The 15,287-nt window shown below is 55.3% G+C and overlaps 1 protein-coding gene across 2 annotated transcripts in view; it reads left to right on the top strand.

The window, feature by feature from the left end:
• LOC140346041 (ubiquitin carboxyl-terminal hydrolase 19-like) overlaps window positions 1–14,178 on the top strand; it is a 34,766-nt gene extending 20,588 nt beyond the window's left edge. The window contains exons 11-17 of one of the 2 annotated variants that reach the window (XM_072432297.1): window positions 68–600; window positions 1,121–1,228; window positions 1,385–1,601; window positions 1,672–1,824; window positions 2,009–2,175; window positions 12,373–12,548; window positions 13,973–14,178. In XM_072432297.1, coding sequence (XP_072288398.1) covers window positions 68–600; window positions 1,121–1,228; window positions 1,385–1,601; window positions 1,672–1,824; window positions 2,009–2,175; window positions 12,373–12,548; window positions 13,973–14,167 — 1,549 coding nt within the window. In that variant the 3' untranslated portion in view covers window positions 14,168–14,178. Of the gene's footprint in view, window positions 1–67; window positions 601–1,120; window positions 1,229–1,384; window positions 1,602–1,671; window positions 1,825–2,008; window positions 2,176–12,372; window positions 12,549–12,963; window positions 13,213–13,972 lie in introns of those variants that run through there. The other variant, XM_072432296.1, reaches the window with a different exon arrangement.
• Window positions 14,179–15,287: the final 1,109 nt, after the last annotated feature.

The following is a 15,287-nucleotide window of genomic DNA, read 5'->3' as shown; positions in this document are numbered from 1 at the left end:
TCAGCTGCAGTAAAAACAATTTCTGTTTTCACATTTTAAGACTTAACTTGATGTAATGTTTGTGCAGGTTCTCCGTGAACGTGTTCCAGCCTCCGTTTCAGTCGGGCCGCTTGTCTCCAGAGAGCTGCCAGTTGCGCTCGGACCTGGCCCCGCTGTCGGCGCCCTCTGAGGGGTCCGAGGACGAGGCCATGGGTGAAGAACCAGCAGACGGCAAGGAGCAGACGGAGTGCGCCCAGGCCTCGTGCGCCCAGGCCTCGTGCGCCCAGGCCTCGTGCGCCCAGGCCTCGTGCGCCCAGGCCTCGTGCGCCCAGGCCTCGTGCGCCCAGGCCTCGTGCGCCCAGGCCTCGTGCGCCCAGGCCTCGTGCGCCCAGGCCTCGTGCGCCCAGGTCTCAGCGCTGCAGCACGGCGACACGGCGCTCCTCTCCCCGCTCTCGTCTCCTTCCACCATGGACTCTGGGATCTCTGAGCTCGTCTCCTCTGCCTCCTGCTGCTCGAATCCAAACCCTGAGAAGGGGACGTCCTGTGAGAAGGGCACGTCCTGTGAGAAGGAGACATCCTGTGAGAAGGAGACGTCCTGTGAGAAGGCAGTGAGGCCTGAAGGTAACTCGGTGTTCCTGACGTACCAAACCAGCTGATTAGTCAGTTCATCTGAAACATGAAGCAATCTTTGTTCAAAAAGAAAGACCATCATCATTAAATAGAAACGGGGGTCAAGGTTAAACCTTCCTGTTGTTATAAAGGAATTTTTAATCCCTGGAGCGGTCGACGCCCAGAGCATTCTGATGCTAATCAGGTACTCAAGGAGCAGAGAGAGAGAGTAAGCCAGGGACAATAGGAGGCTGATAGCCCATTAAAGGACTGAGCGGATACAAAGAGGCTAGTTTGATAGAAAACAAAGAGGTTTAGTTTCTGGTGAAACCAATAACACCTTTTCATCACAAGGTCCCGCCAGGTGGGCAGGGCCTACTCAGCGTAGTAGAGAGTCGAAACGTATAATTAAAAAAAAAAAAACGAGTCCAGATGTACACTCCTGGATGAATGAGGGACCACACCCACATGTCTCCTGATAATCCTAAAGTTCTTCCATGTTTGTGATCTTTGTGCTTGCCGTTTCTTTCAGCGGCTGTGACAGGATATCAACACTCGAGTGAAGCTCTGTCTGCTCAGAGTCAGTTCTACATTTCACTCTTGGACTCAAACAACAAGGAGCAGAAGCTGGAAGAACGAGGTAACGAACCAGAGCCAGACACAAATACACCCTTAATGACACCACACCCTAAACATGCAGGATCATACCATTACCCAGTTAGGACTCTGACGGCCCATTAAAGTCGTCTCTGTTAACACTGCTTCACCCTTCTGCTCTTGGCCGGTTCCCTTCCAGAGGACAGTCTCCTGGAGCTGGGCGAGAACATGACGCTGGAGCTGGTGTGGAAGAATAATGAGCGTCTGAAGGAGTATGTTCTGGTGAGCTCCAAAGACCTGGAGTTTGAGGACGACCCGGGTTCTCTGAGTGAGACGTCTCGTGCTGGACACTTCTCTCTGGAGCAGTGTCTCAACCTGTTCACGAGGCCCGAGGTGCTGGCGCCGGAGGAAGCCTGGTGAGGTTTCTACTGCCAAATGGTGACATTTATAATCCTGATGCTCTAACTGTTCTTGTCCGTGCTGAAGGTACTGTCCCAAATGTCAGCAGCACAGAGAAGCCTCCAAACAGCTTCTGCTCTGGCGTCTGCCCAACGTCCTGATCATCCAACTTAAACGCTTCTCCTTCAGGAGCTTCATCTGGAGAGACAAGATCAACGACATGGTGGACTTCCCCGTCAGGTACGTGTCCACAAACACCGAGGGATTGTGAAGTGAAGGGTCAGCTGACTGTGCCATATCTACAAACGTCTCTATCCTTTGGTTCAAGTATTACATAGTATACATCGGTATGGGCCGTTTGTTAGCGTCAGCAGCACGAGTCGGTCACATCCCTTTTATTCCTAAAATGTGCTTTTTGTGTTAGAAACCTGGACCTGAGTAAGTTTTGCATCGGTCAGAAGGACGAGATGCAGCAGCCGCCCGTTTACGACCTTTACGCCGTAATTAACCACTACGGCGGCATGATCGGAGGTCACTACACGGCCTACGCTCGCCTGCCCAGCGACAGGAACAGCCAGCGCAGCGACGTCGGTGAGAAGCAGCTGCTTTCAAACATGTAGACGTGTGTGCGTGTAGACGTGTGTGCGAGTAGACGTGTGTGCGTGTAGACGTGTGTGCGAGTAGACGTGTGTGCGTGTAGACGTGTGTGCGTGTAGACGTGTGTGCGAGTAGACGTGTGTGCGTGTAGACGTGTGTGCGAGTAGACGTGTGTGCGTGTAGACGTGTGTGCGAGTAGACGTGCGTGCGTGCGTGTAGACGTGCGTGCGAGTAGACGTGCGTGCGAGTAGACGTGCGCGCGAGTAGACGTGCGTGCGTGCGTGTAGACGTGCGTGCGAGTAGACGTGCGTGCGAGTAGACGTGCGCGCGTGTAGACGTGCGCGCGTGTAGACGTGCGCGCGTGTAGACGTGCGCGCGAGTAGACGTGCGCGCGAGTAGACGTGCGCGAGAGTAGACGTGCGCGAGAGTAGACGTGCGTGTAGACGTTTGTGCGTGTAGACGTGTGTGCGTGTAGACGTGTGTGAGAGTAGACGTTTGTGCGTGTAGACACGTGTGCGAGTAGTCTCCTCGTGTTTCACTGTAGCGTTCTCATGTGTCCTTTGTCCTTTTCACGTTTGTGCGTGTAGACGTTTGTGCGTGTAGACGTTTGTGCGAGTAGACGTGTGTGCGAGTAGACGTGTGTGCGAGTAGACGTGTGTGCGAGTAGACACGTCTACTCGCACACACGTGTGTGCGTGTAGACGTGTGTGCGAGTAGACGTGTGTGCGAGTAGACGTGTGTGCGAGTAGACGTGTGTGCGAGTAGACGTGTAGACGTGTGTGCGTGTAGACGTGTGTGCGTGTAGACGTGTAGATGTGTAGACGTTTGTGCGAGTAGACGTGTGTGCGAGTAGACGTGTGTGCGAGTAGACGTGTGTGCGAGTAGACGTGTGTGCGAGTAGACGTGTGTGCGTGTAGACGTGTGTGCGTGTAGACGTGTGTGCGTGTAGACGTGTGTGCGAGTAGACGTGTGTGCGAGTAGACGTGTGTGCGAGTAGACGTGTGTGCGAGTAGACGTGTGTGCGAGTAGACGTGTGTGCGTGTAGACGTGTGTGCGAGTAGACGTGTGTGCGAGTAGACGTGTGTGTAGACGTGTGTGCGTGTAGACGTGTAGACGTGTGTGCGAGTAGACGTGTGTGCGAGTAGACGTGTAGACGTGTGTGCGAGTAGACGTGTGTGCGAGTAGACGTGTGTGCGTGTAGACGTGTGTGCGAGTAGACGTGTGTGCGAGTAGACGTTTGTGCGAGTAGACGTGTGTGCGAGTAGACGTGTGCGCGAGTAGACGTGTGCGCGAGTAGACGTGTGCGCGAGTAGACGTGTGCGCGAGTAGACGTGTGCGCGAGTAGACGTGTGCGCGAGTAGACGTGTGCGCGAGTAGACGTGTGCGCGAGTAGACGTGTGCGCGAGTAGACGTGTGTGCGCGTGTAGACGTGTGCGCGTGTAGACGTGTGCGCGTGTAGACGTGTGCGCGTGTAGACGTGTGCGCGAGTAGACGTGTGCGCGAGTAGACGTGTGCGCGAGTAGACGTGTGCGCGAGTAGACGTGTGCGCGAGTAGACGTGTGCGCGAGTAGACGTGTGCGCGAGTAGACGTGTGCGCGTGTAGACGTGTGCGCGTGTAGACGTGTGCGCGAGTAGACGTGTGCGCGAGTAGACGTGTGCGCGAGTAGACGTGTGCGCGAGTAGACGTGTGCGCGAGTAGACGTGTGCGCGAGTAGACGTGTGCGCGAGTAGACGTGTGCGCGAGTAGACGTGTGCGCGAGTAGACGTGTGCGCGTGTAGACGTGTGCGCGTGTAGACGTGTAGACGTGTGTGCGTGTAGACGTGTGTGCGAGTAGACGTGTAGACGTTTGTGCGATTAGACGTGTGTGCGAGTAGTCTCCTCGTGTTTCACTGTAGCGTTCTCATGTGTCCTTTGTCCTTTTCACGTTTGTGCGTGTAGACGTTTGTGCGTGTAGACGTTTGTGCGAGTAGACGTGTGTGCGAGTAGACGTGTGTGCGAGTAGACGTGTGTGCGTGTAGACGTGTGTGCGTGTAGACGTGTGTGCGTGTAGACGTGTGTGCGAGTAGACGTGTGTGCGAATAGACGTGTAGACGTGTGTGCGTGTAGACGTGTGTGCGTGTAGACGTGTAGATGTGTAGACGTTTGTGCGAGTAGACGTGTGTGCGAGTAGACGTGTGTGCGTGTAGACGTGTGTGCGTGTAGACGTGTGTGCGAGTAGACGTGTGTGCGAGTAGACGTGTGTGTAGACGTGTGTGTAGACGTGTGTGCGTGTAGACGTGTAGACGTTTGTGCGAGTAGACGTGTGTGTAGACGTGTGTGTAGACGTGTGTGCGTGTAGACGTGTAGACGTTTGTGTGAGTAGACGTGTGTGCGAGTAGACGTTTGTGCGAGTAGACGTGTGCGCGAGTAGACGTGTGCGCGAGTAGACGTGTGCGCGAGTAGACGTGTGCGCGAGTAGACGTGTGCGCGAGTAGACGTGTGCGCGAGTAGACGTGTGTGCGTGTAGACGTGTAGACGTGTGTGCGTGTAGACGTGTGTGCGTGTAGACGTGTGTGCGTGTAGACGTGTGTGCGTGTAGACGTGTGTGCGTGTAGACGTGTGTGCGTGTAGACGTGTGTGCGAGTAGACTTTTGTGCGAGTAGACGTTTGTGCGAGTAGACGTGTGTGCGTGTAGACGTGTGCGCGAGTAGACGTGTGCGCGAGTAGACGTGTGCGCGAGTAGACGTGTGCGCGAGTAGACGTGTGCGCGAGTAGACGTGTGCGCGAGTAGACGTGTGCGCGTGTAGACGTGTGCGCGTGTAGACGTGTGCGCGTGTAGACGTGTGTGCGTGTAGACGTGTAGACGTGTGTGCGAGTAGACGTGTGCGCGAGTAGACGTGTGCGCGAGTAGACGTGTGCGCGAGTAGACGTGTGCGCGAGTAGACGTGTGCGCGAGTAGACGTGTGCGCGAGTAGACGTGTGCGCGAGTAGACGTGTGCGCGAGTAGACGTGTGCGCGAGTAGACGTGTGCGCGTGTAGACGTGTGCGCGTGTAGACGTGTGCGCGTGTAGACGTGTGTGCGTGTAGACGTGTAGACGTGTGTGCGAGTAGACGTGTGTGCGAGTAGACGTGTGCGCGTGTAGACGTGTGCGCGAGTAGACGTGTGCGCGAGTAGACGTGTGCGCGAGTAGACGTGTGCGCGAGTAGACGTGTGTGCGCGTGTAGACGTGTGCGCGTGTAGACGTGTGCGCGTGTAGACGTGTGCGCGAGTAGACGTGTGCGCGAGTAGACGTGTGCGCGAGTAGACGTGTGCGCGTGTAGACGTGTGCGCGAGTAGACGTGTGCGCGAGTAGACGTGTGCGCGAGTAGACGTGTGCGCGAGTAGACGTGTGCGCGAGTAGACGTGTGCGCGAGTAGACGTGTGCGCGTGTAGACGTGTGCGCGTGTAGACGTGTAGACGTGTGTGCGTGTAGACGTGTGTGCGAGTAGACGTTTGTGCGATTAGACGTGTGTGCGAGTAGTCTCCTCGTGTTTCACTGTAGCGTTCTCATGTGTCCTTTGTCCTTTTCACGTTTGTGCGTGTAGACGTTTGTGCGTGTAGACGTGTGTGCGAGTAGACGTGTGTGCGAGTAGACGTGTGTGCGAGTAGACGTGTGTGCGAGTAGACGTGTGTGCGTGTAGACGTGTGTGCGAGTAGACGTGTGTGCGAGTAGACGTGTGTGCGAATAGACGTGTAGACGTGTGTGCGTGTAGACGTGTGTGCGTGTAGACGTGTAGATGTGTAGACGTGTGTGCGAGTAGACGTGTGTGCGTGTAGACGTGTGTGCGTGTAGACGTGTGTGCGTGTAGACGTGTGTGCGAGTAGACGTGTGTGCGTGTAGACGTGTGTGCGTGTAGACGTGTAGACGTTTGTGCGAGTAGACGTTTGTGCGAGTAGACGTGTGTGCGAGTAGACGTGTGTGCGAGTAGACGTGTGTGCGAGTAGACGTGTGTGCGAGTAGACGTGTGTGCGAGTAGACGTGTGTGCGAGTAGACGTGTGTGCGTGTAGACGTGTGTGCGAGTAGACGTGTGTGCGAGTAGACGTGTGTGCGAGTAGACGTGTGCGCGAGTAGACGTGTGCGCGAGTAGACGTGTGCGCGAGTAGACGTGTGCGCGAGTAGACGTGTGCGCGAGTAGACGTGTGTGCGAGTAGTCTCCTCGTGTTTCACTGTAGCGTTCTCATGTGTCCTTTGTCCTTTTCACGTGTGTGCGTGTAGACGTGTGTGCGAGTAGACGTGTGTGCGAGTAGACGTGTGTGCGAGTAGACGTGTGTGCGAGTAGACGTGTGCGCGAGTAGACGTGTGTGCGAGTAGACGTGTGTGCGAGTAGACGTGTGTGCGTGTAGACGTGTGCGCGTGTAGACGTGTGTGCGTGTAGACGTGTAGACGTGTGTGCGAGTAGACGTGTGTGCGAGTAGACGTGTGTGCGTGTAGACGTGTGTGCGAGTAGACGTTTGTGCGAGTAGACGTGTGTGTGTGTAGACGTGTGTGCGAGTAGACGTGTGTGCGAGTAGACGTGTGTGCGAGTAGACGTGTGCGCGAGTAGACGTGTGCGCGAGTAGACGTGTGCGCGAGTAGACGTGTGCGCGAGTAGACGTGTGCGCGAGTAGACGTGTGCGCGAGTAGACGTGTGCGCGAGTAGACGTGTGCGCGAGTAGACGTGTGCGCGTGTAGACGTGTGCGCGTGTAGACGTGTGCGCGTGTAGACGTGTGCGCGAGTAGACGTGTGCGCGAGTAGACGTGTGCGCGAGTAGACGTGTGCGCGAGTAGACGTGTGCGCGAGTAGACGTGTGCGCGTGTAGACGTGTGCGCGTGTAGACGTGTGCGCGAGTAGACGTGTGCGCGAGTAGACGTGTGCGCGAGTAGACGTGTGCGCGAGTAGACGTGTGCGCGAGTAGACGTGTGCGCGAGTAGACGTGTGCGCGAGTAGACGTGTGCGCGAGTAGACGTGTGCGCGAGTAGACGTGTGCGCGTGTAGACGTGTGCGCGTGTAGACGTGTAGACGTGTGTGCGAGTAGACGTGTGTGCGAGTAGACGTGTGTGCGTGTAGACGTGTGTGCGAGTAGACGTTTGTGCGAGTAGACGTGTGTGTGTGTAGACGTGTGTGCGAGTAGACGTGTGTGCGAGTAGACGTGTGTGCGAGTAGACGTGTGTGCGAGTAGACGTGTGTGCGTGTAGACGTGTAGATGTGTAGACGTTTGTGCGAGTAGACGTGTGTGCGAGTAGACGTGTAGACGTTTGTGCGAGTAGACGTTTGTGCGAGTAGACGTGTGTGCGAGTAGACGTGTGTGCGAGTAGACGTGTGTGTAGACGTGTGTGCGTGTAGACGTGTAGACGTTTGTGCGAGTAGACGTTTGTGCGAGTAGACGTGTGTGCGAGTAGACGTGTGTGCGAGTAGACGTGTGTGCGAGTAGACGTGTGTGCGAGTAGACGTGTGTGCGAGTAGACGTGTTTGCGAGTAGACGTGTGCGCGAGTAGACGTGTGCGCGAGTAGACGTGTGCGCGAGTAGACGTGTGCGCGAGTAGACGTGTGCGCGAGTAGACGTGTGCGCGAGTAGACGTGTGCGCGAGTAGACGTGTGCGCGAGTAGACGTGTGTGCGTGTAGACGTGTGTGCGAGTAGACGTGTAGACGTTTGTGCGATTAGACGTGTGTGCGAGTAGTCTCCTCGTGTTTCACTGTAGCGTTCTCATGTGTCCTTTGTCCTTTTCACGTTTGTGCGTGTAGACGTTTGTGCGTGTAGACGTGTAGACGTGTGTGCGAGTAGACGTGTGTGCGTGTAGACGTGTGCGCGTGTAGACGTGTGTGCGTGTAGACGTGTGTGCGTGTAGACGTGTAGACGTGTGTGCGAGTAGACGTGTGTGCGTGTAGACGTGTGCGCGAGTAGACGTGTGCGCGAGTAGACGTGTGCGCGAGTAGACGTGTGCGCGAGTAGACGTGTGCGCGAGTAGACGTGTGCGCGAGTAGACGTGTGCGCGAGTAGACGTGTGCGCGAGTAGACGTGTGCGCGTGTAGACGTGTGCGCGTGTAGACGTGTGTGCGTGTAGACGTGTGTGCGTGTAGACGTGTAGACGTGTGTGCGAGTAGACGTGTGTGCGAGTAGACGTGTGTGCGTGTAGACGTGTGCGCGAGTAGACGTGTGCGCGAGTAGACGTGTGCGCGAGTAGACGTGTGCGCGAGTAGACGTGTGTGCGAGTAGACGTGTGTGCGAGTAGACGTGTGTGCGTGTAGACGTGTGTGCGAGTAGACGTGTGTGCGAGTAGACGTGTGTGCGAGTAGACGTGTGTGCGAGTAGACGTGTGCGCGAGTAGACGTGTGCGCGAGTAGACGTGTGCGCGAGTAGACGTGTGCGCGTGTAGACGTGTGCGCGAGTAGACGTGTGCGCGAGTAGACGTGTGCGCGAGTAGACGTGTGCGCGAGTAGACGTGTGCGCGAGTAGACGTGTGCGCGAGTAGACGTGTAGACGTGTGTGCGCGTGTAGACGTGTGCGCGTGTAGACGTGTAGACGTGTGTGCGTGTAGACGTGTGTGCGAGTAGACGTTTGTGCGATTAGACGTGTGTGCGAGTAGTCTCCTCGTGTTTCACTGTAGCGTTCTCATGTGTCCTTTGTCCTTTTCACGTTTGTGCGTGTAGACGTTTGTGCGTGTAGACGTTTGTGCGAGTAGACGTGTGTGCGAGTAGACGTGTGTGCGAGTAGACGTGTGTGCGAGTAGACGTGTGTGCGTGTAGACGTGTGTGCGTGTAGACGTGTGTGCGAGTAGACGTGTGTGCGAATAGACGTGTAGACGTGTGTGCGTGTAGACGTGTGTGCGTGTAGACGTGTAGATGTGTAGACGTTTGTGCGAGTAGACGTGTGTGCGAGTAGACGTGTGTGCGTGTAGACGTGTGTGCGTGTAGACGTGTGTGCGTGTAGACGTGTGTGCGAGTAGACGTGTGTGCGTGTAGACGTGTGTGCGTGTAGACGTGTAGACGTTTGTGCGAGTAGACGTTTGTGCGAGTAGACGTGTGTGCGAGTAGACGTGTGTGCGAGTAGACGTGTGTGCGAGTAGACGTGTGTGCGAGTAGACGTGTGTGCGAGTAGACGTGTGTGCGAGTAGACGTGTGTGCGAGTAGACGTGTGTGCGAGTAGACGTGTGTGCGAGTAGACGTGTGTGCGAGTAGACGTGTGTGCGAGTAGACGTGTGCGCGAGTAGACGTGTGTGCGAGTAGACGTGTGTGCGAGTAGACGTGTGTGCGTGTAGACGTGTGCGCGTGTAGACGTGTGTGCGTGTAGACGTGTAGACGTGTGTGCGAGTAGACGTGTGTGCGAGTAGACGTGTGTGCGTGTAGACGTGTGTGCGAGTAGACGTTTGTGCGAGTAGACGTGTGTGTGTGTAGACGTGTGTGCGAGTAGACGTGTGTGCGAGTAGACGTGTGTGCGAGTAGACGTGTGCGCGAGTAGACGTGTGCGCGAGTAGACGTGTGCGCGAGTAGACGTGTGCGCGAGTAGACGTGTGCGCGAGTAGACGTGTGCGCGAGTAGACGTGTGCGCGAGTAGACGTGTGCGCGAGTAGACGTGTGCGCGAGTAGACGTGTGCGCGTGTAGACGTGTGCGCGTGTAGACGTGTGCGCGTGTAGACGTGTGCGCGAGTAGACGTGTGCGCGAGTAGACGTGTGCGCGAGTAGACGTGTGCGCGAGTAGACGTGTGCGCGAGTAGACGTGTGCGCGTGTAGACGTGTGCGCGTGTAGACGTGTGCGCGAGTAGACGTGTGCGCGAGTAGACGTGTGCGCGAGTAGACGTGTGCGCGAGTAGACGTGTGCGCGAGTAGACGTGTGCGCGAGTAGACGTGTGCGCGAGTAGACGTGTGCGCGAGTAGACGTGTGCGCGTGTAGACGTGTGCGCGTGTAGACGTGTAGACGTGTGTGCGAGTAGACGTGTGTGCGAGTAGACGTGTGTGTGTGTAGACGTGTGTGCGAGTAGACGTGTGCGCGAGTAGACGTGTGCGCGAGTAGACGTGTGCGCGAGTAGACGTGTGCGCGAGTAGACGTGTGTGCGAGTAGACGTGTGTGCGAGTAGACGTGTGTGCGAGTAGACGTGTGTGTAGACGTGTGTGCGTGTAGACGTTTGTGCGAGTAGACGTTTGTGCGAGTAGACGTTTGTGCGAGTAGACGTTTGTGCGAGTAGACGTGTGTGCGAGTAGACGTGTGTGCGTGTAGACGTGTGTGCGTGTAGACGTGTGTGCGAGTAGACGTGTGTGCGAGTAGACGTGTGTGCGTGTAGACGTGTGTGCGAGTAGACGTGTGTGCGAATAGACGTGTGTGCGTGTAGACGTGTGTGCGTGTAGACGTGTAGATGTGTAGACGTTTGTGCGAGTAGACGTGTGTGCGAGTAGACGTGTAGACGTTTGTGCGAGTAGACGTTTGTGCGAGTAGACGTGTGTGCGAGTAGACGTGTGTGCGAGTAGACGTGTGTGTAGACGTGTGTGCGTGTAGACGTGTAGACGTTTGTGCGAGTAGACGTTTGTGCGAGTAGACGTGTGTGCGAGTAGACGTGTGTGCGAGTAGACGTGTGTGCGAGTAGACGTGTGTGCGTGTAGACGTGTGTGAGTAGACGTGTGTGCGAGTAGACGTGTGTGCGAGTAGACGTGTGCGCGAGTAGACGTGTGCGCGAGTAGACGTGTGCGCGAGTAGACGTGTGTGCGAGTAGACGTGTGTGCGTGTAGACGTGTGCGAGTAGACGTGTGTGCGAGTAGACGTGTGTGCGAGTAGACGTGTGTGCGAGTAGACGTGTGTGCGAGTAGACGTGTGCGCGAGTAGACGTGTGCGCGAGTAGACGTGTGCGCGAGTAGACGTGTGCGCGAGTAGACGTGTGCGCGAGTAGACGTGTGCGCGAGTAGACGTGTGCGCGAGTAGACGTGTGTGCGTGTAGACGTGTGTGCGAGTAGACGTGTAGACGTTTGTGCGATTAGACGTGTGTGCGAGTAGACGTGTGTGCGAGTAGACGTGTGTGCGAGTAGACGTGTGTGCGAGTAGACGTGTGTGCGAGTAGACGTGTGTGCGTGTAGACGTGTGTGCGTGTAGACGTGTGTGCGAGTAGACGTGTGTGCGAATAGACGTGTAGACGTGTGTGCGTGTAGACGTGTGTGCGTGTAGACGTGTAGATGTGTAGACGTTTGTGCGAGTAGACGTGTGTGCGAGTAGACGTGTGTGCGAGTAGACGTGTGTGCGTGTAGACGTGTGTGCGTGTAGACGTGTGTGCGTGTAGACGTGTGTGCGAGTAGACGTGTGTGCGAGTAGACGTGTGTGTAGACGTGTGTGTAGACGTGTGTGCGTGTAGACGTGTAGACGTTTGTGCGAGTAGACGTGTGTGCGAGTAGACGTGTGTGCGAGTAGACGTGTGTGCGAGTAGACGTGTGTGCGTGTAGACGTGTGTGAGTAGACGTGTGTGCGAGTAGACGTGTGTGCGAGTAGACGTGTGTGCGAGTAGACGTGTGTGCGAGTAGACGTGTGCGCGAGTAGACGTGTGCGCGAGTAGACGTGTGCGCGAGTAGACGTGTGCGCGAGTAGACGTGTGCGCGAGTAGACGTGTGTGCGAGTAGACGTGTGTGCGAGTAGTCTCCTCGTGTTTCACTGTAGCGTTCTCATGTGTCCTTTGTCCTTTTCACGTTTGTGCGTGTAGACGTGTGTGCGAGTAGACGTGTGTGCGAGTAGACGTGTGTGCGAGTAGACGTGTGTGCGTGTAGACGTGCGTGCGAGTAGACGTGCGTGCGAGTAGACGTGTGTGCGAGTAGACGTGTGTGCGAGTAGACGTGTGTGCGAGTAGACGTGTGTGCGTGTAGACGTGTGTGCGAGTAGACGTGTGTGCGAGTAGACGTGTGTGCGTGTAGACGTGTGTGCGAGTAGACGTGTGTGCGAGTAGACGTGTGCGCGTGTAGACGTGTGCGCGTGTAGACGTGTGCGCGTGTAGACGTGTGTGCGTGTAGACGTGTGTGCGTGTAGACGTGTGTGCGAGTAGTCTCCTCGTGTTTCCTCTCGTGTTTCCTCTGTAGTCTCCTCGTGTGTCCTCTGTAGTCTCCTCGTGTGTCCTCTGTAGTCTCCTCGTGTGTCCTCTGTAGTCTCCTCGTGTGTCCTCTGTAGTCTCCTCGTGTGTCCTCTGTAGCGTTCTCATGTGTCCTTTGTCCTTTTCTCCTCAGGTTGGCGTCTCTTTGACGACAGCACGGTCACGATGGTGGAGGAGTCTCAAGTGGTGACGCGATACGCTTACGTCCTGTTCTACCGCCGCAGGAACAGTCCAGTGGAGCGCCCGCCTCGAGTGCCCCGCCCACTGGGAGCAGAGTCACCCACAGGAGCAGGAGCGGCCTCCAGCCAGGTGAGGGCGCTCTGCTCTGAACCTCACAGGGTTAAGGCTGCACCAGAGGAACAGAGACGACCTATAGAGTAGACCAACCACGCCGTCCTGATGGGACGTCCCGTCTGTAAACCCTCTTTTCCTCCGCCCTGCAGCCCTCACACTCTTTAAAGGGTTCTTGTGTTCTCAGTGTGTTCTCAGTGTGTTCTCAGTGTGTTCTCAGTGTGTTCTCAGTGTGTTCTCAGTGTGTTCTCAGTGTGTTCTCAGTGTGTTCTCAGTGTGTTCTCAGTGTGTTCTCTTTGTGTTCTCAGTGTGTTCTCAGTGTGTTCTCGTAGCACACACTATAAAGTATAATCCTGTCTCACTTTGTACTCGGCACATTCGTTGAGTTAAAAGTCTTTCTGCAGACCTTGACCCCGGTTTCCGCCAATCGCAGGCCTCTCTGATTTGGCGCGAGTTGGAGGAAGACGAGGGTCCGCGCAGACGTGTGAGGGGCCGAGAGGCAGAGCGCGGGGCCCCCAGGAGCCGCAGAGACCAGAGAAACGGCAGCTTCTCAGAGCATCAGGACGACGACTGGACCAGATTTCTGCTGCTCGCTACGGCCGCCGCCACGCTCGCCCTGTTCATCAACATGTTCTACTCTCTGCTGCACCGCATTTAGCCCGGGGCCCGGGGGGGGGGGGGGCGGCCCGGGGCCCGGGGGGGCGGCAGGCCCGGGGGGAGCCGGTTAAACCCTTTAAGTGTCTCTGACCTGAAGACATTGTTTGCACTTTAGATTTATGCAAGATTCATAAAAGTTGAGCTTATGACTTTATTCAAATCCACTGGCCCCGCCCTCGTCTCCCATTGGTCTGAGTGACAGCTGGAAAGCCCCATTTCACGTGTAACTCATTATAAGTTAAGAACACGAATGTTGTAACTTTTTATGTCACATCTGCACGTTTTGTAACTTGAAATTGCTATAAATGTAATTTATATGAAAATGTCCCAATCATGAGTTAATTCAATGTGTTTTAAAAGCCTTATTACAGATGAAGATAGTTTTAATAACTAAAAATACTACAAACATAAACTCCAGCCTCAGATGTGACTCTCAAGTTTGCATTTATTTCACTTTTGTCATTGAAACGTTTTTTCACCTGATTTATTTGACCATTTAAAGCTGAACTGGTCAAAAGAGCTTTAAACAAAGTGTAAATCTGCAACTTCTAGAGAATATTTATGAATAAAGTGTTTTATTGGTGAAAATCTTGATTGACATTTTGTCTTAATAATGTCTTTGTTCAAGTCTTTTTGTTGGTGTTGATTTCATCACAATAAAGACGCCTCAAACTGCTTCACATGGAAATAAAATGTCTTTTATTTTTGTCTTTTTTATTCCTGTCATTTCCTTGTGAATATGTTCAGATGAGGGAGTGTTTTGTTAACGCTGGTTTGTGTTTCAGGCCTCGAGCGAGTCTCTGTTTGGACCGGACCAGGACCAAGACCAAGACCAGGACCAGGACCAAGACCAAGACCAAGACCAGGACCAAGACCAAGACCAAGACCAAGACCAGGACCAAGATGGAGCGTCCACTCTGAGTCCTGAGATGAGCCAGAGCACAGCACCGTCCTACAGCAACATGGCGGAGGTGGACTGAGGCGGAGGTGGGGCGGAGGCGGGGGCGGGGCTGAGGCTGAGGCGGGGGCTGAGGCTGAGGCGGGGCTGAGGCTGAGGCGGGGCTGAGGCTGAGGCGGGATTGAGGCGGGGGCGGGGCTGAGGCGGGACTAAAGAAAGAGTCCAAATGAAGGCGTGGGCGGTGCGCTTTTCAAACGTCATATTTACTCCAACATGACCATCAAGGAACGCTCATTTACAGACTTTAACCTTCGCTGTCTCAGCAGCGCTCAGTGCAGCGTGTGGAGTGAGCGGCCTCTAGGTGGCGCTGTCCCCTGCTCTGAGCACCTGGAGCTAAAAACAGGGCTTTAAATCTTCTCTGGGCCTCAGCGACGTCGCCGAGTTTGTGTTCAGCAGCGAGTCTGGTGTGGGTCCTCAACACGGTCACGTTTAGAGCTTAACGCTGCAGAGCACCTCAACACGGTCACGTTTAGAGCTTAACGCTGCAGAGCACCTCAACACGGTCACGTTTAGAGCTTAACGCTGCAGAGCACCTCAACACGGTCCGTTTAGAGCTTAACGCTGCAGAGCACCTCAACACGGTCCGTTTAGAGCTTAACGCTGCAGAGCACCTCAACACGGTCACGTTTAGAGCTTAACGCTGCAGAGCACCTCAACACGGTCCGTTTAGAGCTTAACGCTGCAGAGCACCTCAACACGGTCACGTTTAGAGCTTAACGCTGCAGAGCACCTCAACACGGTCACGTTTAGAGCTTAACGCTGCAGAGCACCTCAACACGGTCCGTTTAGAGCTTAACGCTGCAGAGCACCTCAACACGGTCACGTTTAGAGCTTAACGCTGCAGAGCACCTCAACACGGTCACGTTTAGAGCTTAACGCTGCAGAGCACCTCAACACGGTCCGTTTAGAGCTTAACGCTGCAGAGCACCTCAACACGGTCACGTTTAGAGCTTAACGCTGCAGAGCACCTCAACACGGTCCGTTTAGAGCTTAACGCTGCAGAGCACCTCAACACGGTCCGTTTAGAGCTTAACGCTGCAGAGCACCTCAACACGGTCACGTTTAGAGCTTAACGCTGCAGAGCACCTCAACACGGTCACGTTTAGAGCTTAACGCTGCAGAGCACCTCAACACGGTCCGTT

Source organism: Eucyclogobius newberryi, unplaced genomic scaffold (genome assembly GCF_026437365.1).
Source record: "Eucyclogobius newberryi isolate DKJ021-1_F unplaced genomic scaffold, fEucNew1.0.hap1 SCAF_560, whole genome shotgun sequence".
Classification (NCBI taxonomy): domain Eukaryota; kingdom Metazoa; phylum Chordata; class Actinopteri; order Gobiiformes; family Gobiidae; genus Eucyclogobius; species Eucyclogobius newberryi.
This window is presented reverse-complemented; position numbering and strand designations above follow the sequence as displayed.